Source organism: Takifugu flavidus, chromosome 8, assembly GCF_003711565.1.
Source record: "Takifugu flavidus isolate HTHZ2018 chromosome 8, ASM371156v2, whole genome shotgun sequence".
Lineage (NCBI taxonomy): Eukaryota > Metazoa > Chordata > Actinopteri > Tetraodontiformes > Tetraodontidae > Takifugu > Takifugu flavidus.
Genome location: NC_079527.1, coordinates 250,410 through 275,478, shown reverse-complemented (window position 1 = coordinate 275,478; position 25,069 = coordinate 250,410). Strand labels below are relative to the sequence as shown.

The following is a 25,069-nucleotide window of genomic DNA, read 5'->3' as shown; positions in this document are numbered from 1 at the left end:
TCTGACACCCCGGGGGGGGGGGGTTAGTGTTGATTTAAACATGTTTCTTGAATGCAGCCCTGCACACGTTAGCGCTGCTGCTAATACTTCAATAATAATAATATTAAAGTATTCATTCTAATTCATGAGAACCTTCCAGAATATGACCCCAAGCGATGGAGGCTGAAGCAGGGAGTCAAGACCTGTTATGGCCCACACAGGCGGGCGGTTCCACGCGCCAGCAGGAAGCACGGAGGGTCGTTTGCATGGTTGTGCTGCTGTAAACACAAGACGTGAAACAGGAAGTGGTTGGCGTTGGCTCCCGAGGTGTGAAAACATGTTTCATCCTTCAGAAGGTGGAGATCACTCAAGGAGGAGCTTCTCATTTCTGTAGCATACCTCCAGGGTAGCAACAAACCTCCAGGGTGTCACAGCAAGGTCTGGGAATCAAGACCCAGCGTTTGGAAAACCTGGAAAGTCCTGGAGAGCCGCTGGCATCCCATTTAGCGCTAATTGACCCATTTAAATCAGAAGGATTGGGGGCGTGGCCTCCTCGTGACCTCGTAAAATCCTGGCCCTCTGATTGGCTGAGCAGCAGTAGCACGCGGAAGATGGCGGTTCTGGCGGTGCTGCTGCTGCTGCTGCTGCTGCTGCTGGGACGGTCTTCTGGTTCGGATCCGGACTCGGAGCGCGGCAGAATAGCGCTAAGGCGCGTGCGGAGCCTCGCGGGGCAACTCAGGTACGGAGAGTGCTGGGCACGTGCTGTGGACCACCTGGACGCGCGCTGCCGGGACCTGACGTCAGAGAGCCAGAGCCGAATAGCGCTGGGCTTCACCATGTGTCACCTGAGCAGGTAACCCGTCGCGTGGAGCCAGAGCTCCTCTACACACACCCGGATGTGCTTTCTGTTGCCAACGCGTCACGTGGCCTTTGATCCGCTCTCTAAAGGTGTAAAAAGTGTTCAGCTCCCGCCTGATGGTGACGTCACATCGACCGGGTGAACTTGGTCTAAGTTGAACCAAACCTCTAAACCTGAACTGTGACCCGATATTATTAGCTTTTAGCTTTAAAGCACGTTGGATTTTGAGGAATGTTCTTTGATGTTAAGTGAACCTTTGAAGCTGTGCAGGGATGGTTCCCGCTGGTAGGTTAACCCTGGTGGTGGTGCTGCTGGTGGCCCTGGTGCTGCTGGTGGTGACGAGTCTCTCCTCTGGCAGCTCAGGCAGGGCTTTACCCTCCTGCCCCGAGGGATCCGACCTCAGCAGCTGTACGGCGAGCATGGACGCTGTGGCTTTTAACACGTACACAGAGTTCTTCACGCACACGCACAGCATGTGTCACTTCCTGCAGTCGGAGGCCTGGCGGGACCGGGCTGCAGACACCATGCACAGGTGAGCTGGCCTGCTCAGGTGAGACGGGAAGCACCTGGCGCGACTGTGTGTGTGTGTGTGTGTGTGTGTGTGTGTGTGTGTGTGTGTGTGTGTGTGTGTGTGTGTGTGTGTGTGTGTTAGGTTGACGGAGAGCTCGGCAGGCGTGGCTGAGCAGCTCCAGTCCACCAGACGGATGGCCGAGGAGTTGATGGACGTGCAGAAATCGGCCCTGGAGGCTCAGCAGGAGATCCTCAACAACGGGGAGGAGCTGAGAGCCACCCTGAGGGAGTCGACACAGGGGCTGCACTCGGTCTTCTCAGAGATCAGCAGTGTCTCCAAGGAGCAGCAGGTGGCGCTGTCGGAGCTCTTCAACAGGGTGTCCTTCCTGCAGAGTGTCCTGCTGCTGGAGAGCCACAGCCTGAGCTCCTGCCTCTTCAACGGTGCCGCTCTGTGCACCTCCTACCTCCTCACCTCCACCCAGCGCTCCTCCAGAGCCCGGTAACACCCTGAGCCTCACCTCAGTCCTGGGGGACGCTGCGTTATCCACCGCTTTAATGTCCACTGTCCTCTTCCAGGCTGCTGCTGCTGGCCTTGGTGTGTTTGAACTTCTACCTGGAGAGGAAGATTTACCTGTTTGTGCTGAGCTCTGAGCGTCCTGAACACACACACATGGTCAGTACACACATGGTCAGTACACACACACACACACACACACGTTGTGTGGCTTCATCCTTTGTCTCTGTGCAGGAGCTGATCAGTGTGTATGTGAGTGTCCTGCGCCGGGTCACATTGTGTGTAGGAGTGTGTGTTCTGTTGTGTGTGTGTCTGCGCTACAGAGACCCGATGCAGCAAAACCTGCAGGTCCTCCAGCAGCTCAGAGAGACGCAGAGGAGCCTGCAGGAGGCGCTCCAGCACGCAGGTGAGGGCGCGCAGCGGCTGTCCTGTCCTGCTGTGCGTGCAGGCGTTGCACATGCTCGCGCTGCACGTGCATGCACTCAGCTGATGTGCTGCTGCCTCTACAGTATGTTTAGGGGAGCAGAAGCAGCAGGTGGCCTCGTCCTGTCGCTCAGGCGTCTCCCAGAGGACAGAGAGAGGAACTCTGGCGGAGCTGAGAGACAAGGAGTGCAGGACGCTCCAGGGTGAGTTCCTGTCCCGCCCCTTAGTCCCGCCCCCTCTGTCCACCTGTTTGGTCCATGTCTGTGTTGCAGGTTGGACTTGGGACGAGCTCCTCAGCAGCACGGTGGACGCCTCCACCGCTGACGTCTCTCTGCTGCCCTCCGCTACCCACAATGCCTCAGTCGGTCCAGGGAGACGTCCTCGTCGCTCCTCGTCTTCCTCCCTGGTTCACCGCGTCCTGGTGGAGGACCAGCAGGTGAACATCTGGACTTGTTTTAGAGGGCAGAGAGGTCCTCTGGACCGGTCCAGTTCTGAGGTGACCTCTAAAGGAACCTTTGGAGGTTTCAGCAGGAATGTGTTCCCCAGAACGGCCCCTGAGCTGAGTTTCCGGTTCTGTGGGGAACATTAGGATCCAGATGAGGATCTAACCTTGTCCTCTGCAGATATGGGCAGCACCTCCTGAGGGATGGGGACTGGTCTGGACCTCGTACAGGACATAAAACTGTGTCGGGTTGTTGGTTCTGCTCGCTCCTTCTGATCCGAGCAGGCCTGAGGTTTTCTGGAGGAAGCTGGTTTTGGGGCCACAAGTCAAAGCTCTGCCCTGACTGTTGCTATGGCAACGGCTGGCAGCCTTGCCGACTGTACTGATGATCCTGTTCTGTCTTTTCCCGATCCTCCAGCCTCGCTACAGCCTGAGGAGCAGACGGTCGGAGACACCGCCGCCGTCCCGCTGACACCGCCGCTGTTGTCCGCCATGTTTTAAACCCTCCGTATTGTCAATAAAACTGGATTTTTATCCTCCAAACAAAAATCTGCTTCTGCTTCTAGAACGACGACGGTGAAATTGCATCTTGTCAGCGTTTCTCCTGACGTCTGGTTCACTTAAGGTTCCGTTTTCCATGACTGGAGCGTCTGGCGTCGGCCTGACCCGACTGGCTCAGATGTTCTCAACATGCTCTGGTACCAAGGTGCTGGGGCTCCACCAGGGTCAGACTCAGTAGCTGGATCATGAGGGACCTCCCGGGCCAGAAAGTCGGTTCTTCCCACTGTCTGAGTTCTGCCGAGTCACACGTCCACCTGAATAAATAGAGCCGTGTTTTTCTGCCATCGGTAGAAGGTTTCTTCAGTAGCCCTCACACACACACACTCCCAGGTTCTTCTGTACTGCTTTAACCCTCCAGAAGTTCTTCAGAACCCTCTGAAGGTGCTGAGATGAAGCCCTATGGCTTCAGCGGTGAGAAACAAAAATGCCAAATCAAAAGAATGCTGGAATTTCTCTCCAGTTTTCCTTCTGCTTCAGATTTCAGGCCACAAAAAAAACCCAAAAGAGAAAATTGGAACCAGACCGGGAGGCGGGGGGAGGAGGGGATGTGGTCTGGGATCAGGGATCAGATGTCTGGAGGAGGAGCCGGAGAGTCGCTTCGCAGCTTTGCTCACAAAAGCCAGAGGACGGAGGGACGCTGGAATGAGACGGCAGCGATCAGTAGAGGATCAGCCGAGGATCCGCTGAGGATCCGCCGGGACCCAAGCGGGCAGAAAAGTGAAGAAGTTCTGGATTAGAGCCGAGGCCACAAATTCCGGATGGACGCTCCTTCAGGAGAGCGGAGCTTCTGATTGGACGTCAGCCTCTGACCTTCTGTGGGAAGGAGACTCTTTCAGTCCTCAGTGGCCGGAGGGAGGTGATGCAGAGACGCTGGACCAGGACCTGCTGCTGGACCAGGACCTGCTGACCTGAATGCTGGGACCCGTCCTGTGAGGAGCCTCTGGAGATGGAGAGCAGAGGAGCGTCGGAGGAGCCCAGGGAGCCAGCGGGCCGGGATGAGGGAGGGGAGAGGCTGACCTCTGCTTGACTTCCTCCAGTCACCACAGCAGCACCAACCAGAGGAGACGGGACTCCCGCTAAACAAGGCCTGACCTCTGACCTTCGTCCATGTGTGGTCAACACACCTGTCCTCGCCGTCGGGATGCAGTTAAACCGACCACGTAGCGCCCTGCTCACCTTCAGCCCTCCTCCTCCTCCTTCTCCTCCCCCAGGCTCCTTCTCCAGTCACTTTAGCACCATGAGGTTCTCGTACCACCTCAGCACCCTCTCTGTTCCAAAGCTTGGCAGTTCCCCCCACAGGACAGGTGAGTGGACTGCAGGGTCCAGACAGAGCGTTAGAATGAGACGGTCGAGTCCACGCCGCTCAGCAGGGAGCCATGAGACGGATCAGGACTGGTCCTGCTGTTGTTTAGGGGGAACACCTGGATGGAGGACTTGGTGGTCCTGGTTGGACTGGTGTGGGGACGTGTTCCCAGTAGCTGTATGAACGAGGCTTTAATGGCCAAAGGTGCTGCTGCTGCTGCTTCTCCTGGGGGGAGAACTTGGTAGAACCCGGACTCAAGGAGCCTTATCTGGTTCTTCTCAGCACTGGTTGCTACAGTGACCACACCTACCGAAGAGGGACGTGTTGGCAATGCAGAAAAATGCTGTGTGTGTGTCCAGTTGTTGTTGTTGACTGTAGTTTTGTGTAACTAGATTAGCTAAATGTGATTAGCTTAGCATTCATTCATAAGGATGTCTGTTTGTTTGTTTCTGTGTTTAAAGACTAGAAAGATTCCAGTCGCTTCACCAAACAAACCTCACAAACTTCCTCCAACAGCTTTTGTGAGTCTTCAGCAGCTGATTTTAGTGTTTGAGGCAGAAAAGATTCAAAATCCACCCTGGAGAAACGATCACATGATCCCCAGGGATTATCCACCAGTGTGTGTGTGTGTTGGTGTGTGTGTTGGTGTGTATGTGTGTTTGTGTGTGTGCGTGTTGGTGTGTGTTCGTGTGTGTTGGTGTGTGTGTTCATGTGTGTGTGTATGTGTGTGTGTGTGTTCAGATGAATGTTGAGCTGTGGCAGACAGAGGAGACTTTGGTAAATGTGTATATTTAGGATCAGGATCAGGTCCAGTCTGGTTTCTGATGTTTCTCATCAAACCTGAAAAGGACCTGGAGGTGGGAAGAATCTGGTCTGATCTGGACTCTGGTCCGGTCTGGACTCTGGTCCGGTCTTGACTCTGGTCTAGCCTGGACTCTGGTCTGGTCTGGATTCTGGTCTAGCCTGCTCTCTGGTCTGGTCTGGACTCTGGTCTGGTCTTGACTCTGGTCTGGTCTTGACTCTGGTCCAGCCTGGACTCTGGTCTGGTCTTTGTTGATCCTGAGCACCATAAAGCGTGAAGAGGTTTTAGCTTCGCAGCTCATGGTTACTGGAAACACGTGAGGTTCTGCTGCTCCACGTGTCACCTTAGATATAAATGAAGGACCCCAGGTTAAAAATAGACCTCCAGTGGCACCAGGAGGGTCCTCAGAGTGGAGCAGCAACTCTGGTGGGGTTGGTTCAGGAGTCAGCTGCAGTTTGGAGTTTCTCTTCTTGGATTTTTGGACAGATGTTGAACTGTTGAGTCTTGACTTTCTTTTCCAGGAAGCTGTTATTTCTTCTGGAGCCTTTAAACTCCGGTGGTTTGTGGTTCCAGGAGTTTCCACCAGTCCTGCAGATGTTGCTCCTCTTGTATCTTCTTATAGAATTCACTGTTTGAGTCTTACTGTTGGCCAATTGTTGACCCCCCCCCCCCCCCCCCCAAATTCTTCCTGTCTCCCACTCCTCTGTCTGTGTTATTGTTAGCATTAGCATTGTTAGCGCTGGTCCCCGTGTGTGTTCCCTCCCTTTGATGTCCAGAGTTTGAAGACACTGACCCAGAGAGGGGTGCTTGTTGTCCCCTCTGGTATCCAGTGGTTGCTGGTGTGATTCCTGCCTCCCGTCAGACGCCACATAATCTGGTTTCCTGTCCCATCATGAGTCCATGAAGGAGCGAAGAGGACGAAAGCTGCTCTCATCGTCTGCTGCTGTGGGGAACAGCTGAACGCTGCCCCCCTCCCAAGCACGTTCCTCCCCTTCCCCAAAGAGCAACAGTGAGCGACCCAGTGACCCACAGAGAGACAAACTCGCTCATCCGTCCTCCGGGACATCTATGAGTGGAGACAAGAGTGTGTGTGTGTGGGGGGGGGGGGCAGGGCAGAGGTCAGGGCTTCACCTCCACTCCTGGAGGTTGATAACAGGGTGTGTTTGTTTTCCCTTCCTTCAGACAGTGCTTGTCCTACAGTCACAGTCAGATGTGGGGGTGCTTCCAGGCCCAAGCGGGCCGGGTGGGGGGGCCTCAGCTCAGCTCCGACCCTGATGGTGGGTGGGGGGCGGGGTCTGTGTGGGTGTCTGGTACCAACAGTGAAGGGGGTGTGTTTGTTTCTGTCCCCTGAAGGACCAGCTGGGCGGTAAAGCCAGATCAGCCCTGGTCTGTTTGCTGGTCAGGGGAGCTTGTTCTGCCCCCCTGGAGCAACAGCACCGAACGGTACCCTGTCTGCGTGGACCACCCACCGAGTTGGAAACAAACAGGGCTGTGTTCCACACATCAATATCATGCTGATCGACCCAGCTCTGGTCCAGGTCTATTTCTGGCTCTGTGGAACGCCAGGACCTTCATTAGTCACGGCTCTGGGACCTGGGTCATCAAACCCGGTCACAGTGTTTGCCTTCAAACACCAGAACCTTCTGCCCTGGACACCCTTCTCCCACGGATGTCCAAATTGCAGAGGCTGCCTGTCTGCATGTAGGCTGCATGTGACGGGTGCCACGTGATCAGATTTCCACGTTTCCTGTCACGCACCCCGCCCCCTTCTCTCTTATCTTAATTTGTTGTCATGGAAACGACACCTCTCTCCCTCCCTCTCTCTCTCTCCCACCGCTCTCTCGCTCCCTCGCTCCGTCTCTGCCACCGCCCGCCGCGCGCACACCGGGCAGCCCCTCTGAGCCAAACCGAGCGGATCTAACCTACTTACTGGTGCTGGACGATCTGGCATTCGGTGCGGTCCGACAGGGTCCGAACGGTTCCGTTCGGTTCCGGTCCGCCCTCCTGTGTGTGCGCGTCCTGCGTGAGCGTGTGTGACCCGGTTTCTTCTGCGTGCTGTGGACCGGGAGAGCCGCTCTCTCCCCACACCAACATTCTCTTTAATGACCGGATTTGTGCTCTGCTGCGCGATGTACATGGACAGAAGCAGCCTGACCAGAGGTGAGTCCGCGCACGCACGCACGCACGCAGGATTTGGGGGTTATTTTGCGTAGCCGCGCGTGTACGCGAACGCGCACTTCTGCCACCTCAACGCGCATCACACGCGGCGTTTTAATTTCAGGAGAAAATTTTCAGTAATAATTCGAATAAAGCTGCTGTTGCTGGTGGGGGGAGGTTGACATTAGCGCGTCCACGGCCGCGCACGCGCACACACTGACCGACATCTCGCCGCAGTGAATGTAGGCTAGTATGGCTGCAGGATGCCGCGCCGCCAGATGTGAGAGCTGCACTCACATCACCCCCCTTCACACACGCACGCGCGCGCGCTCGGATTTAACGGTTTAACGATCATCTTCAGCAGCTTAATCTTCTGTCAGTAATACATGATTTAAACCAGATAGCTGGGAGTTTAGTCTCGCACGACTCGGTAGGGAGGTCCAAATGTTGTGTGTGTGCGCGTGCGCGTGTTTGCGCCATTTAATTCATTGCACCTTCATCTCCAGATTTTTAACGCGCGTGCCATGCGGGGTGATGTCGAGCAGCGGGATGGAGGTGGTGTTTGTGATTTGTCTCCTGCAGACAGACAGGTGGACAGACACACCCCCTGACACGCACGCACGCACGCACGCGCACGCTCGCTCGCTGTGATAAATGTGGCGTCTGCAGAATGATGCTGCTGCGCCCTCACATTTGCTGACCTACAGAGCTGCAGCGTTCAGCTGCTACTCATCTGGAGACGGACACCAAAGGAGAAACCATCATGAATAACCAGGAACAGAACCAGTAGGACCAGTAACATAGAATCAGGAACAGAACCAGTCAGACCCGTTCCAGTCCTAGTAGGACCTGCTGGTCTTCACTGGGACTGGAACTGGTTCAGGTCTTCCAGAGCAGCATGAACCAGCCTCTCCTCCATCCTGATCCACCTCCTCTGAATGTCTGTCCAAAGATTCTTGAAGGGAACCGTCAGAATCAGGGAAGCAGCTGCTCCCTCACCAGCCTGAGCTCCTCCTGCTGCTCCTCTTCCTCCTCCTCCTGCTCCTCCTGCTCCTCCTCTTCCTTATTCTCGTCCTCCTTCTCCTCTTCCTCCTTTTACCGGCTGGTCTTTAACTCTTGCAGGATCTGACCACCCAGACAGTTGCTATAAGATGGTGGCAGTGAGACAGTTCAAATCAAATCAAATCAATCTTTATTTATATAGCGTCTGTTACAATCAAAATTGTTTCAAGGCGCTTTCCAGAATCCCAGGGCCTGACCCCAGACAAGCAACAGTGGCAAGGAAAAACTCCCCTTCAACAGGAAGAAACCTTGAGCAGGACCAGGCTCATGTAGGGGGACCCTACAGGGGGACCCTGCTGATGGCCGGCTGGGTAAAGAGAGAGGAGAGGGAGGGGGAGGAGGAAGGAGAGGAGAGGAGAGGAGAGGAGAGGAGAGGAGAGGAGAGGAGAGGAGAGGAGAGGAGAGGAGAGGAGAGGAGAGGAGGAGAGGAGAGGAGGAGAGGAGAGGAGAGGAGAGGAGAGGAGAAGGACTTTTAAAGTGTACTTTATTTACAGTGCTCTGTTCACATAAAACCAGTTAAAACCCTAACCTGTCCCTCAGAGCAGCCATGCTGCAGCCTTCATCTCCCCCTGCTCTGTTACCTTCACTAAAACCTCGTCATGTCCCCACTGCTGTTTAAAGGCTTCCAGGTTCTCAGTGGCTTTGTAGAAGCAGAACTCCAGATTCAGGTGCACCCTCACGTTCTCCTTCCACAAAGCCACCGCGTGACATGCCGCTCCATTTTTAATCCTGTCCCTCTGAACAGAAGGAGAAGGAGAGGAGAGGAGAGGAGAGGAGAGGAGAGGAGAGGAGAGGAGAGGAGAGGAGAGGAGAGGAGAGGAGAGGAGAGGAGAGGAGAGGAGAGGAGAGGAGAGGAGAGGAGAGGAGAGGAGAGGAGAGGAGGAGAGGAGAGGAGGGGAAACCATGACCCAGTGGGGTGACAGAGGCCTGTCAGGTGATCATGTTTCTGGACCCCGGCAGCCTCGGCCTATAACAGCACAGCTAAATGTGACCTAATGATTAGACGACCCCCTAAGGATGATAATTTGTCTGTCTATGATAGTAACTGGAACTACAGAATTAGTAACAATAAGCTTTTTCAAAGAGGAAGGTTTTAAGCCTAATCTTGAAAGTAGAGATGGAGTCAGCCTCCCGTACCTGGACAGGGAGCTGGTTCCATAGCAGGGGGGCCTGGTAGCTAAATGCTCGGCCCCCCAGTTGCAGCGAGACAGTTGCTGTGAGATGGTGGCAGTAAGACAGTGGCTGTGAGACAGTTGCAGTGAGACAGTGGCTGTGAGACGGTTGCAGTGAGACGGTTGCTGTGAGACAGTTGCTGTGAGACGGTTGGTGTGAGACGGTTGCTGTGAGACAGTTCCTGTGAGACAGTTGCTGTGAGACGGTTGCAGTGAGACAGTTGCAGTGAGACGGTTGCTGTGAGACAGTTGCTGTGAGACGGTTGCTGTGAGACGGTTGCTGTGAGACAGTTGCTGTGAGACAGTTGCAGTGAGACGGTTGCAGTGAGACAGTTGCTGTAAGACTGTTACTGTGAGACGGTTGCTGTGAGATGGTTGTTGTGAGACAGTTGCAGTGAGACAGTTGCAGTGAGACAGTTGCAGTGAGACAGTGGCTGTGAGACGGTTCTAATATTAATCTACAGGATTTTTGATGCGTTTGGTGCATCTGAGAACGTCTCTGCTGTCTGCAATACAAAACGTGTGTGTGTGCGTGCGTGCGTGCCTGCCTGTGTGTGTGTGTGTGCGCGCCTGTGTGTGTGTGTGTGCGCGCCTGTGTGTGTGCGTGCATGCGTGCGTGCCTGTGTGTGTGTGTGTGTGCGCGCCTGTGTGTGTGTGTGTGTGTGCGTCCGTCCGTGTGAGTGTGTGTGTGTGTGTGTGTGTGAGTGTGCGTGTGCACAGTGGTCCTGCAGCAGCTGAATCACAAATGTTATTAAAGGCAGAGTCTCAGATCTTGGTCTGTTAGCTTAGCATTAGCTTAGCATTAGCATCAGCTCCGGTGCTATTTCTAGCTTCCATGTAGCTGCACCACCAACATTCAACCTTCTGCATGATTCATTTTTTAGCAAAGGTGACGAAGGAGTGGTGTGTGTTGCCAGTGTCCTCACTGGTGCTGGCGACCCGTCCACAGGGCTCCGACCCAGATGGTCTCGTCTGGACGTCCATCAGGCTTTGGTCCAGTTTGGTCTCCACCATGAAAAGAATCTGAAGCTTTTGATGTCAAACATGTGACTCAAACACAGGAAGTCATCTGTCAGTAACAGTTGCTGCTCAAGCTGTGATTTACATCACAGCAACACACACACACACACACACACACACACACACACACACACACACACACACACATCTGCTTTCAATGAGCCTGTTCTCATGACCTCTTCCATCATCTGCATGAATGGGTTGTAGCTTCTCTCGTGTTTGTGTTGTTTGTGTGTTTGTGTTGTGTCTTTTCCCCGTTTCTCTGGTGCAGAGAAACCTCTGAACGTGACCTTTGACCCAACCTTCCAGGTTCCAGGTGCTGAACGTTGGATCAGTAAAGATGCATCCCAGAATGCTGCATTGCAGGAATAAACGTTTTATTCATTAGAGTAGAAACCAGAGTGCTGCTGCTGGAGTTGTGAGTTCACCACGGCGGGCCTTTGCTTTATAGACCTGGGCCCGCTGGACCGGCTCTGTGAAGGTGAACCTCTTTATAGACCTGGGCCCGCTGGACCGGCTCTGAGAAGGGGAACCTCCTTATAGACCTGGGCCCGCTGGACCGGCTCTGAGAAGGGGAACCTCCTTATAGACCTGGGCCCGCTGGACCGGCTCTGAGAAGGGGAACCTCTTTATAGACATGGGCCCGCTGGACCGGCTCTGAGAAGGGGAACCTCTTTATAGACCTGGGCCCGCTGGACCGGCTCTGAGAAGGTTTCGACTCCAAAGAACCAGAGTTCCACCTCTGTCTTCTGGTTGAGAACCTTCTGATCAGCTGCAGCCTCAGCTCAGTCCGCCAAAGGTTAAAGGTCAGCTCAGCTCCTGAAGGCTTGAACAAGCCCATTGGGTCCTTCTGGATGTCTCCTTCTGGACGGCTCCTTCTGGACGTCTCCTGGGGTATCTGGGTGTGTTCTCCACCCTCCTGTAGGGCTGGAGCTGGTGGGTTTGGAAGGAGAAGCTCAGTTATGCCACATTTCAACAGTTGAAACAAAACAAGCACGGCGACAGGATCCCTGAGTGGTTCATGTGCAGGTCACCAGATCACGAGACGCACCACTGGAGGTGCGATGAGTCTTAGGCTGGTGTGGTTGTGTGAAGGCCTGAAGGAGCCGCAGGCGTACGGCTCCAACATGAGGCAGCTCTGGCTTGTTTTCAAAACATCTGATCTGGGTTCCAGATTCTGTCCAATCAACTGCTAGGAAGCAGCCAATCAGCAACCAGGAAGCAGCCACAGAGCTGCCAGGAAGCAGCCAATCAGCAACCAGGAAGCAGCCACGGCGCTGCAGCTGCAACAAACCACAAAAATCTCCATGTGCAGTTTATTTCTGTCTTGTCTTGAGACCTCATGTGGAAGCTATTAGCTGGTGTGTGTGTGTGCACGTGTGTGTGTGTGTGCTTTCCCTTAAATCAGCTGATTTAACTCTCCAAACCAGCCTCATCTGTGGACCTCAGTCCTGCCGAAACCTGAGCTCACTGATGTGTCATCTTCATCTTCGAGGTTAAGATGATTGTAAAGGTCCAGCTAAACCCAGGAACTTCCTGGTACCAGGATCTGAAGCAGGACCTGAAGCAGGACCTGAAGCAGGACCTGTCTGTTGTTTGAGACCTTGGTGCAGAATAGACCACTGAAATATCCCATAATTGTGCTCTGTCCTCCACAAAGGCTATTTCTTTGTTTTTAAAACCACATTTGCTCTGTTCAACATCAGTGAATGCAGTGAGGCTCAGACTTTGGGGGCGTGGCCTCAGCACCATGTGATCAGCAGTCTGACCTTTCCCCCCTCAGGTCCCTCCTCCTCTTCCTCCTCAAGTCCCAGCTTGCTGGCTAAGAGTCTCAGCCTGGAGCCTCCCTGCTCCCCATGTGTCCACCAGGAGGTCCTGGAGACGGATGAGCAGCAGCAGCCCGGTTCTGAACCGGGGCCCAGCTCCTCCCCTGGTCCTGCCTCCCTGGAGGGGCGCTGTGGCCCAGGAAGTGACACGGGACCGCCGGAGCTGCCTGCTGCCACCACCACTCCCCCCAGCAGGAGACCGCCGCTGCCAGGACCAAAGCCTCAAAGTAAGACCCTTCTCTGTGTGTGTGTGTGTGCGTGTGTGTGCGTGTGTGTGTGTGTGTGACATTAAGAGGTTTTTATGTCGCACAGTTCCACCCAAGCCCGCCCATCTGCAGCAACAGGCATCCAGACCACGTTTACGGGCTCCAGACAAACCGCAGCCCCCTCCACCGCCCTGCAGACCACTGCCGGCTGACCCCAGAGGAGTCCGGACTCCGCCCACGCACGGCGACGGCACCGCATCCCCCACCTGCGTCCTGTCCCTGATTGAGAAGTTTGAGCGGTGAGTTGTGATGGTGGGATGGTGGCGTAAACGAGGGGCGTTGACTCGATGGCGTCTCCGTGTCCCTGCAGTGAGCAGCTCATCGTGGTCCCTGACATCACGGGCGGCTCTCTCTGTCCCCGGCTCCCTGAACTTGCCTCCTCCCGTCCCTCCTCTCCGCCAACGCCAGGGTCCGACGAGGACACCTCCCAACTCAAAGGCCATGATGACCTCACCAAGAGGAGCGAGGCGGGGCATCCGCAGATCGGCCTCCACGGCGACGATGGCGACGACAACGACGCCGACGAGTTGGCGTCGGCGTGCTGCGACGACCTCACTCAAAAGCGTCTGTCTATGGAGTCCGGTTACAGCGCCTCGGAGAAGCACTCGGAGGATGACGCGGTTGCCGTGGAGATGAGGGAGCCGCTGCTGGACCAGTCGGAGCGTCTGTCCCTCCCCTCCTCACAGACTGACGGGAAACTGGCCAACCGCGACAGCGGCATCGACAGCATCAGCTCGCCGTCGCACAGCGAGGAGCTGTGCTTTGCCAGTGTGGACGACGGGGGCGTGGCCTATCCCTGCAGCCCTGCCCTCATCCCACGCCGCTCCAGCTCAGCATCCTATGCAGGCGAGGGAGGGGAGGGGGAGGAGCTTGCTCAGGGGGGGGTGCGTAGGAGGAGGGAGTACTCCGAGGATGGAGACAGTGACCTGGAGGAGGAGGAGGTGGAGCTGACGCTGGTGCTGCCCCCGACCAAAGCAGACAGACAGGACTCCGCCGAGGTGAGCGCCGTTCGCACCCCCGTAGATCCACTTTTCTCTGGAGTAGGAGGGGCTTCTTTCACAACTTCCTGTTTTAAACCAACACTCTAATCCACACGCTAGCACGCTAACACGCTAACCGAACGTTTAGCCATTTCCCTGCAGCAGAACGAGGGGCCTCCTGCCTGGTAGGGGGGTGGGGCTGCACTGTGCAGCACCAGTTGTGTCAACGCTGGCTGTGTGTTTGTGTGCAGTTGTCTGTCCAGCAGAGGGTCTTTAACATCGCCAACGAGCTGCTGCACACGGAGATCACTTATGTGTCTAAGCTCCACCTTCTGGACCAGGTAGAACCCCCCCAGGACCCCACATTGCAGGGTTTTGTTGACACCTGTGATCACTGTTTGCTGCTCCTCCCTGCAGGTTTTCTGCGCCAGACTCCTGGAGGAGGCACGCTCTCGCTCCTCCTTTCCCTGCGACGTGGTCCAGGGGATCTTCTCTAACATCTGCTCCATCTACTGTTTCCACCAGCAGTTCCTGCTGCCGGCGCTGCAGAAGAGGATGGAGGAATGGTGAGGATGCCCCCCCTCCTGGCCGGGGCGGGCTCTGGTGATGATGATGATGATGATGATGATGGTTGTCTGCAGGGACTCGAACCCTCGCATTGGAGACATTCTGCAGAAGCTGGCTCCTTTCCTAAAGATGTACGGAGAGTACGTCAAAAACTTCGACCGGGCCATGGAGCTGGTAAACACCTGGATGGAGCGGTCCGCCCAGTTCAAGCTCATCGTCCAGGAAATCCAGGTGTGGAAGGGGCGTGGTCAGGCATCACCTGTGGTGCTGCCGTGTGTTCACCTGTGTTGTTGTTGTGCTGGCGCCTGTGCAGAGGGAGGAGCGCTGCGGCAACCTAACGCTGCAGCACCACATGCTGGAACCCGTTCAGAGGATTCCTCGCTACGAGCTGCTGCTCAAAGATTACCTGCACCGGCTGCCCGAGGATGCCCCCGACCACCGGGACGCTCAGAGTGCGTAAACACCACCACAAATGCGTCCCGGTTCCTCCGTCACCTCTGGAGAAGAACGCAGATGTTTGATTGGTTAACATGCAGCAGTAGGACAGGACAGCCACATTTAACACTGGGCTGCAACCTCACACTTTTGTTAGCTTCACAGCCTCAAGTCCAGGTTTTTTGTCCCCTAACGTCCCCTGATTGGTGTCTCGTTGCCCTGCAGAGTCTCTGGAACTGATCGCTACCGCGGCAGAACACTCCAACGCTGCCATCAGGAAGATGGTGAGAGACGTTCACACCCTGAGCCTGGTGGTGACGGTGGTTGGCCACAGAGACCGGCAGGCCACACACACACACACACACCACACACACACACAACACACACACACACACCACACACACACACACACACACACACACACACACACACACACACACACACACGTGCGCGCGCACGTGCCAGTGCATGCAGGCTGACTGGTGGTGGAACCACATCAGATGCCGTCAGCTGGTCATTAAATCCTCCCTCGTCTGTAATCTCGCTGCTGCTTCTTGAGGCGTCTGAACTTGGTCACCAACATCTTATTAAATATGTCAGATCAAAGAGATCAGTGCAGCTTTTCCTTTGATGATCCTCCTCGTGCTCTTTGGAATAGAAGCATGTGGGAAAACTGCAGTCAACAGCACAGTGTAATAGAGTCATAGTCCAGTTATAACACTGTTTATTACACTCGCCTTTGTTACGATATTTCCTCTCAGATCGTCTGTAGCGCTCACAGTTCTGCTAACGGTTCTGCTAACTGTTCTGCTAATGGTTCTGCTAACGGACATTTAAAAGTCTTGCTAATGTTGTGGGAGAATTCGCTGACATCTGTTGGGCCGTCTGTCAGGAGCGGATGAGGAAGTTGCTGAAGGTCTACGAGCTGTTGGGAGGAGAAGAAGACATCGTTAACCCGACAAACGAGCTCATCAAAGAAGGACACATCCTGAAACTGTCCAACAAGAACGGGACATCACAGGACAGATACCTCATACTGGTACTGCTCTGGTTCTTCCCCTCTACACTGTTGTCTCCTGCTGAGCGGGTGCTAACGCTGTCTGTCTGTCTGTCTGTCTGTCTGTCTGTCTGTCTGTCTGTCCACAGTTTAACGATCGCTTGCTGTACTGTGTACCAAAGCTGCGTCTGATTGGTCAGAAGTACGGCGTCCGTGCTCGCATAGACGTGGATGGCATGGAGGTGAGACACCATGGAACGAGCGCCTGTAATAAGCCACGGCTGTAATAAGCTGTGCCTGTAATAACACTCTCAAACTTCGGCTGGTCTGTGCGTCTGTGTCCAGCTCAAAGAGACCAGCAGTGTGGCGGTTCCCAGGACCTTCCTGGTGTCTGGAAAGCAGAGATCCCTGGAGCTGCAGGCCAGGTCCGAACACACTCACTAACATGGCACGGCCATCTCCTAAGTCAGCTGCTTTGGGTTTCCTGTCTAATTTTCTGCCTTTGTTTCTGTAGGACAGAGGAGGAGAAGAAGGACTGGATACAGGTGTGTAGGGGTGAGTCTTCACCTCCTTCCCAGCTGGAGCTGCTCCTTCAGCCTGTTTTGGGTGTTTTGTGTTCAGGCCATCCAGGCGACCATCCAGAGACACGAGCAGACGGTGGAGAGCTTCAGACAGCTGACCTGTTCGCTGCGAGACGAAGAATCTACGCCGCCTCACTCCCCGGTAACCCTAACCCTAACCCTAACCTGGTAACGCCACCCTAACCCTAACCCTAACCTAGTAACGCCACCCTAACCCTAACCTAGTAACGCCACCCTAACCCAAACCCTAACCTGGTAACGCCACCCTAACCCTAACCCTAACCTAGTAACGCCACCCTAACCCAAACCGTGTAACGCCACCCTGACCCTGACCTGGTAATGCCACACTAACCCTAACCCTAACCTGGTAATGCCACACTAACCCTAACCCTATCTCATCCAGTGCCTCAGGAGGAACTAGGTGGAATCGCGTGGAATGTACACCATCACAATGCAGGCCAAAGCAGGCCAAAATGATGACAGGGGTGCCAAAAGTCGACGCTGACTGCCAGCCCTAACCCTAACCCCCCCCTAACCCTAACCTACCCTCTCTGAGCCTCCTACCTCCCCACAAACATCAGGGGGGCCTGCATTGTATGATCATCAGCCCCAGAGCACCAGCACACCTACTAACTCAAACCTAACTTGCCCCTTTTCCCCTCCGTCTCTTTCATCCCCTCCAGCCAATTCTCCAGAGCCAGGAGACAATTGCCCATCTCTACTCCGTAGCCCTCTCAACATTCAATAATCCCCAGTAAGACCACCTACAGGCCAAATTACCACAGGCCCAACCGCAAAATTCAGGACTGGGTCTTTAAAAGCAGAAGAGCATTCCTCATCCTGGGTGACTCCGACGTTTATCACATCCCTGAATAGATCAATCCAGACATACAAATAGACAGTTAACCAGGAGCAAATGCCTATCATTTCCTAAAAGTCTGTGAAAAGTCCTCCTCCAACCCTGATACCCAAGTTGTAATCTTTGCTGTGGGAATTAACAACAAAGACCAGGACCCTAGAAAAACCACAATCAAACAATTAAAGGGATTATTCCGTACTGCTGAGCGGACCTTCCCCAATGCACAAGCCTACTTTCCCTTTCTCAACTATTCACCTCAGCTAACACAGCCACAACGGGACAACCTGAAACTAATCAACAATACCATGACAACATATTACCCAATATTGTTTGAAATCCCACATGACACTTTCATTACAGCAAATGACAACATCCAGTGGACCCCCACAACAGCAAAACTCATATTTGATAACTGGTGCAGACAACTGAATCTATGACACCCCCTAAAACAAAACCATTTCCAAGCACGGATCATAATCTCAACCCCAATCCTACCTCTTTCTCCAATCCTAACCCTAACCTCAACCCTAAATCCACTCCTGACCCTAAATTTACGGCACCCTCTAACCCTAACCCTCTAACCCTAACCCTAACCCCTAACCATAACCATAACCTCAACCCTAAATCCACTCCTGATCCTAACCCTTCTTCCAATCCTACTGCTTCTTCTAATCCCACCCCCTTTCCCACCCCTAACCCTAACTCCACTCCTAACCCTAAACCTATGGCTTCCTCAAAACCTAACCCTCACCCTAAACCCTAACCCTGGCGGGTGATTCTGCTCTTTCCCCTAACCCTAACCGGGACTGGTCTCTTCCAATCAGTAGGCCAGTGCAAAATAGTTTAATCTAAAACCCTGAACCCTAACCCCAGTCTGATAATGCCACCCTAACCCTTAACCTAACCTGGTAACGCCACACTGAACCCTAATCCTAACTCCAACCCTAACCCTAATCTGGTAATGCCACCCTAACCCTTAACCCAGTGCTTCTCAATTATTTTCTGTTACGCCCCCCCCCTAGGAAGAAGAAAACATTTTGCGCCCCCCCGCCGTGACTATAATTAGTATCATTTGTCTATGAAATTGTTATAAGTACACCTCTGCATAACATTGTATCCTTATTAATATTAAAGAAAACAAAAAAAGAAAGAAATATAGACCAAAGCGGGATGATTGTCGCCAATATTTGGCACGTTTTTGCCGAAAAAACTCAAGCGGCTGATCAGCGTGACTGGGGTGTAATGTCTTTAAGTGAGGGTTAGGGTTAACCAGGGTTAGTGTTATCAGCGTGACTGGGGTGGAATGTCTTTAAGTGACGCCTTCATTTATTTGGCTTCATGCTGTCCTGCCAACATTTTCAGACACAGTAAACACACCGGTCTTTCCTCGTCTCCCACCGTAGTCGCAGTGAAGCCAAGCGCTATATATGCTTTGTCATATTTCCTCGTCTTAGCTTTCGGGAGACTTTCGTATGTCTCATTATCTCCGTCTCTCTCCGCCTTTCTTTTCATCACTGTTAAGTATTTTTTCATGCTGTCTCTTGGTGGTTTGTTCACTGCACTTCCTATCTCTTGCTCTGTGGTGTGTGCGCGCGCGATGTGCAATTACACTTTATTCTAGTACGGACGGCAAAAAAACCCAAAAACATGTTCTCTGGGGTCACACGCACCCCCCCTGGCATGGCACCCCTGGGGGGGCGCGCCCCTATTTGAGAAGCGCTGCCTTAACCTAACCTGGTAACGCCACCCTGAACTCTAATCCTAATCCTAACCCCAACCCTAACCCTAACCTGGTAACGCCACCCTAACCCTAACCTGGTAATGCCACCCTTACCCTAACCTGGTAATGCCACCCTAACCCTTAACCTAACCTGGTAACGCCACCCTGAACTCTAATCCTAACCCCAACCCTAACCCTAACCTGGTAACGCCACCCTAACCCGAACCTGGTAATGCCACCCTAACCCTAACCTGGTAATGCCACCCTAACCCTTAACCTAACCTGGTAACACCACCCTGAACTCTAATCCTAACCCCAACCCTAACCCTAACCTGGTAACCCCACCCTAACCCTAACCTGGTAATGCCACCCTAACCCTAACCTGGTAATGCCACCCTAACCCTTAACCTAACCTGGTAACACCACCCTAACCCTAACCCTAACCTGGTAATACCACCCTAACCCTAACCTGGTAACGCCACCCTAACCCTAACCTGTCCCAGGGTTCTGGCTGCTGAATTCTAATGCTTGCTGACTGTTCTGCCCCCCCAGAGCTGCGTGGAGTTGGGCAAGAGAGCTCCGACTCCCATCAGGGAGAAGGAAGTTACGCTGTGTATGAAGTGTCAGGAGCCGTTCAACTCCATCACCAAGAGGAGGCACCACTGTAAAGCCTGTGGACACGTACGTGCACCCCCATCACACCCGCAGTTACAGTCAGCGCATGCTGCATCCAGCCACCAGGGGGACATTTCTTCACCTTTGTATTTGTAAACAGGATGAAGGCAGCCGGATGACTTTATTATGGTTGAGTTAGCGTCAGATCAGTGCTACAGCAACATGAGAACACAAACTGCTTCTGACGTTTGCGCTAGTTTCACCGTCTGTTCCTCTCAAACCCAGGTGGTTTGTGGGAAATGCTCAGAGTTCCGAGCACGTCTGTCGTACGACAACAACCGAACCAACCGCGTCTGCGTGGACTGCTACGCCATGCTGGTGGGAGTATCGCCCTCCCCCGGCACACTAACCAGCAGTACCACTAGGAGGCGCTCCATCCTGGAGGTCAGTGGGACATCCCTGTGGGCTCAACTATTCATTCTGGATAGGACTGATCTTCTTTATTCAGTTTCCCAGCCGATGACTCAACTAGGCTAATGCTAGCATGCTCCTCACAGTTCCGCTTGTGTCTGTCTGTAGAAACAGGCATCCCTGGCAGCAGAGAACAGCGTGATCTGCTCCTTCCTCCACCACATGGAGAAAGGAGCAGGGCGGGGCTGGCAGAAGGCCTGGTTCGTCGTCCCCGACAACGAGCCGCTCGTGCTCTACATCTACGGAGCCCCACAGGTACGACAGGGACACGCACGGCGGTTCAATCTAGGATCCTGGAATATTCTGTGAAATCTTGTGTAGCTTCTCTTTCAGCACCAAAGAACTTTTTTAGCTCCACCAATGAGTTAGGCTAGTAGGCTAAGACTTTAGCTTTGCTAGCCACTGTTACTTCTTTGTCGTGTGCTCTTCTGCTTCATTTTCACTTGTTAACATTTGTTAACTTTCTGCATTTTTTTCATCCAGGATGTGAAAGCGCAGCGCAGCGTGCCTCTGATCGGCTTCGACGTCTCCCTCCCTGAGCCGTGTGATCGCCTGGAGCGGCGGCACGCCTTCAAGATCTCCCAGAGCCACCTTACGCTGTTCTTCAGCGCGGACGCCGAGGAGCTGCAGCAGCGATGGATGGACATCCTGTCAAGGGCCGGGAGGGGGGAGGAGCATCCCGTACACCGGCCAATCGTGGAGAGTCTGGAGGAGGAGGCGGAGGAGCTGGCCACTGCAGCAGACGGAGACGACACGTGATACGACACGTGATGCGGCACAACATCAAAGGATGACAGAGAAGATCGACCATCCCAAAAACATCCATCCATTCATCAGTAGTTCCCACACACATACAAACACACCTATTTGTGAGGTCCGTCTGCATGAATTCCCCCGTATAGCATCCAAAATGGCGTCTCTCATCTTTCATCTGTGCTGTAGCGTGTTGCGGTGGGCGGAGCCTCTTCTCCCACCGCCGTTTCTCACGGGAAGCCTTCCTGAAGATGGAATCGCAGCGCTAGCAGTAAGTCCCAAATCACCTGATGTGAGTCAGGGTCTGGAAGATCTGAGCTCATCATGGCGGCTCTTTGATTGGACGTTTCCTGGAATACAACGAACGGCGAAGCACATTTCCAGACTCTCCGACTCTCCAAAGCAGCAAATTCCAGATCAGAAGAGGTCAGAGAGGGTTCGAGAGGACGGGCTGAGCGGGTACCCTTCAGTTCTTCTTTAGATGAGCAGCTGACAGGTGTGCGGAGCATCCCATCACAGAGCTTCGACCTCTGACCTCTCTTGGGAGCCATCTTCCATGTGTCCCACCAAGAGTGGAACAGATTCACACGGACATGGGAGCAACACAATGGTCACGGTTCAGCTGAGGAACGAGACCCTGTTTTTAAGACAGACGTTCACCAGCCCAGAGGGGATTTTTGACAAAGGAAACGCAGCGAGAAAATGCACTTCAAGAAAGAATTTATGATAATAAAGTTTAGTTAGTTTTATTCCTAATCCCAAATTTCCCCTGGAAAAGAAACCTCTTGGCAGATTTCATTCTGAGCCTCAGCGGGCTGTTGTGGAGGCACTACATTACCCAGAAGCCTCTGCTCTGAGGCGTGGTCACATGACCTCCCAGGTCTGCAGGGCCCATTCTTACCACACTATACATATTATTTAATAATATATGGATATTCTATATGATATTAGTGATATTTCACTGTCAGATGTGAAAATATTGTTGTGAAAGTGAAGATTTATTCAGTCTCATCTTTGAAAAAAGACAAAAACTTCAGATTTGCTTCACTATGAAACAGGAAGTGGCGTCAGGCGACGACAGGAAACAGGAAGTGGTGTCAGGCGACTTCAAATCACATTTGTCTTCAGTTGGGTGTGGTCTCTCTGTCTCAATATCATCATTTTAGAGACAAATCATTCATCTTTTCCGCCTCAGGTCCACTTCCGCAGTGATTGGTTGTAATCTGGCTTCAGATTTATTTTCTGTTTTCACACTGAGGAAAATGTTTGTGGGTCAGAAGGTCCGAAGGAGGCCCAAGAACAAGAATCCAACACAAACCATCTGAACCCAAATGGAAAAAAAGACTTTTGCTGTTTTTCGTCCTCTTCCAGTGGTAAAATATCGGGGAAAAAAACAAAACTTTTGGATAAAGTGTTTTGATAGTGGAGAAAATCAACTGTTACTGTTATTACTGTGTTATTATTCAGATGAGCTCAAGAGGCAGACTTCCTGTTGGTGACTTCAGTGTCTAGAATTCTGGGTTGTCTTTTAGATGTTGGAAAAGAACCACAAAGAATCAGAGTTTTGTAAATATAATTTATTGTCCTGTGGCCCTTCGGTCATGTGACCGTGCCAAGGTCAAAGGTCAACGCACAGCTGGAATGGCACAGACAGTCAGGGTTGTGGTGGTGGCGGCGTGGTGGTCCTGATGAACAGGGATGGAGGTGAAGGACCTTCTCTGTCCACGAGCCACGTTGGTTTCACCTTGGCTCCTAATGTCAAAGGTCATTGGTGCGCTCGAGAATGAGGAGACCCCCCCCCACGATGAATCAAACTAAAACTGAGCTGTGTCATCGTGAAGAAGCTGAGAAAACCACTTTCAGAAAATGTGTGTGTGTGTGTGTAAAGCTGTGTTCTCCTCCCTCCTCCCCTCCCCCTCCTCCTCTCCTCTCTCTCTCCTCTCCTCCCCTCCTCCTCTCCTCTCCTCTCTTCTCTTCTCTCCTCTCCTCCCCTCTCCTTCCCTCTTCCTCTCCTCTCCTCCTCTCTCCTCCTCTTCTCTCCTCTCCTCCTCTCCTCCTCCTCTCCTCTCTCCTCTCCTCTCCTCTCCTCCTCTCCTCTCCTCTCTCCTCCTCCTCCTCCTCCCCTCCTCTCCTCTCCTCCTCCTCCTCCTCCTCCTACCCTCCTCTCCTTTCCCCTCCTCTCTTTCTCCTCCCCCTCCTTCTCCTCCTCCTTCCCTCCTCTGGCCAGTAACTCAGCATTGCAGCTCCCATCATCACCAGTCACACCAGAGGGGCTCTGACCAGGACCTTACTGGTCCTGACTGGCACCTGAAGTGGTTGACCAGTGGGCTGTTACGTCTGTGTGCACTTTCTCTCCACATGCCAAAGCTCTAGAGCGTATTGAAGTGTTATTATGGGCTGTTTTCCATGTGACTCCTGAGTTTGAGCTGGTTCTAATCAAAGGTGAGTGTGATCAGATCATTGAATAACTTATTCAAGTGGAACCTTGCAGTCCTTACGTTTACTTTAGCACGTGCACGAGTCCACATGTTTTGCCTACGTTCTACGGCTGTGGTGAGTTCCCAACACTCACGTGCACACGTGCACCCAGCAGAACAGAGCATTCTTCAGCTGAATATCAGCAGGCCTCAGTAGGAATGCAGTGGTTTTCAGACTGAATGTGCTGGACAGGACCACACACACACACACACACACACACAGCCCGGTTTTCAGCACCCAACAGGTCCCTCTCAGGTTCTGACCACTCCTCAACTGCAGCAGCTTCCTGTCACGGCCGTTCAGTCGTGGCGGTGCTGCTGGTGTTTCTGTCCTTGCACTTTGCCTTTATTTCTGCGCTCGCGTGTGCCAAATCTCCGTGTGTGTCGGCGTTTGACAGCAGCTGCAGTCTTCTATTTGACATTTTCCACCCAAAGCTGTGTGTTTTTATCTTCCTGTCCTGAAATGATGTTGCCGTCTTTTATTTTGTGGGCTTCGGTGTTGCATGGCCTGCTGATGTCATGGAGACCTGGCGTTGTTCCTTTTTGCATTTATTAGGAATGATGCCTTTCTCATTCAGCCACATCATTTTGATTTCTGGGTCACTGCCATAGTAGTCGCTGGCTTTCTGAAAGAGCATGTTACCTTGGTAACCACACACCTCCCAAGCATTGCCAGGGCAACCGCTGAGCTCCGTAGTACTGTTGCCTAGCAACCGCGGAACTCATGTTACCACAGCATCAGTATCTGTGAGTGTAACGGCAGCTTAGTTGTTCCTATTCTTCTTGTTGTTCTTCAAGTATTTTTACTACTTGCTGAGTATTAATTGACTGCAGGTCATTGGTTATTATGAGTATTATGAGTATTTACTGAGTATTGGTTAGTGGCCGGCCACTGCCTTCTTGTCTGTCTGTCCATTCTGCCCCTGTCTGAAAATAAAATGATGAAGATATAATTAAAATAAAGGTATAAAAACTGACCACACGACTTTCTGGAAGTTATTCTATCGTCGCCTTTCTCTGCGTTTCCACAGTTTTGTCAAAGTATTAGAATAATTTACAAACTAAACAACGACGTCACCTAGTGGCTATAAAAGTTGTGCAATAAGTCTGCGTCATTTCCCCTGATTTCACTTATTTTTATTTATTTATTTCATTTTTTATTTATGTTTATTTTTATTGCTTTTTTCTCCGTTTAACATGTGGATGAACAACAAACGAGGCCAATCTTTGTTCGCACTATTAGACGAGGATCTTCACTTCCTGTTGAAGTCATTATGGTCTGCGTTTCTCTGCAGTGTTAAAGAATGTTTGTCTGTGATGGAAAGACTCTGATTATTGATCCCTGATTATTCCTAATATTGACTGAAAACGAGATAAAGCGATTTGTTGACGTCATCCGGGATTTCCCCCCGCCCACTCTCATTTCCCGTAACTCAGACCAAAATACACAAGATGGCGGATTAGTTCTGAGACCACGCCCCCTGGCCCGGGACATTGGCGGTAATTGAGCTGAGCCGCTTCTCTATTGGCTGTTGGAGGGCAGCGAAGCCGCTCATTGGTCAGAAATGAATCAGTCCAGGGGATGAGGCCCACCTCCTCACAGAGAATCGCGCACAGAAATAGAACGAATAGATCTATTCTAGTTCATTTAACAGGTTTGTTTACATAATTAACCTGATTACACACATAGAGAGTCCGATCGAAAGGACCACACACAG

The 25,069-nt window shown here is 52.8% G+C and overlaps 2 protein-coding genes across 4 annotated transcripts; both read left to right on the top strand.

Moving 5' to 3' along the window:
* Positions 1-119: 119 nt before the first annotated feature.
* LOC130530303 (uncharacterized) lies at positions 120-3,572 on the top strand. Of its 2 annotated transcripts, none has more exons than XM_057041363.1 (8): positions 120-832; positions 1,197-1,370; positions 1,491-1,847; positions 1,925-2,021; positions 2,097-2,268; positions 2,372-2,488; positions 2,558-2,721; positions 3,146-3,572. In XM_057041363.1, the coding sequence occupies exons 1-8, from the start codon at positions 591-593 to the stop codon at positions 3,197-3,199; spliced, it is 1,377 nt and encodes a 458-aa protein (XP_056897343.1). In that variant the 5' UTR covers positions 120-590; the 3' UTR covers positions 3,200-3,572. The 2 variants fall into 2 exon arrangements, with proteins under 2 accessions (XP_056897343.1, XP_056897342.1); XM_057041362.1 differs by having other exon boundaries at positions 2,909-3,276.
* A 324-nt stretch (positions 3,573-3,896) lies between these two features.
* Positions 3,897-24,328, top strand: fgd1 (FYVE, RhoGEF and PH domain containing 1). 2 transcript variants are annotated; one of them, XM_057041321.1, is made up of 18 exons: positions 3,897-4,592; positions 12,588-12,857; positions 12,943-13,135; positions 13,207-13,894; positions 14,128-14,217; positions 14,294-14,442; positions 14,518-14,674; positions 14,757-14,895; positions 15,104-15,162; positions 15,771-15,917; positions 16,025-16,117; positions 16,221-16,300; positions 16,390-16,420; positions 16,497-16,598; positions 19,588-19,716; positions 19,936-20,094; positions 20,230-20,376; positions 20,605-24,328. In XM_057041321.1, exons 1-18 carry the CDS (start codon positions 4,430-4,432, stop codon positions 20,878-20,880), a joined length of 3,072 nt encoding a protein of 1,023 aa, XP_056897301.1. In that variant the 5' UTR covers positions 3,897-4,429; the 3' UTR covers positions 20,881-24,328. The 2 variants fall into 2 exon arrangements, with proteins under 2 accessions (XP_056897301.1, XP_056897302.1); XM_057041322.1 differs by lacking the exon at positions 3,897-4,592 and adding an exon at positions 6,811-7,553.
* The last annotated feature ends 741 nt before the right edge of the window (positions 24,329-25,069 follow it).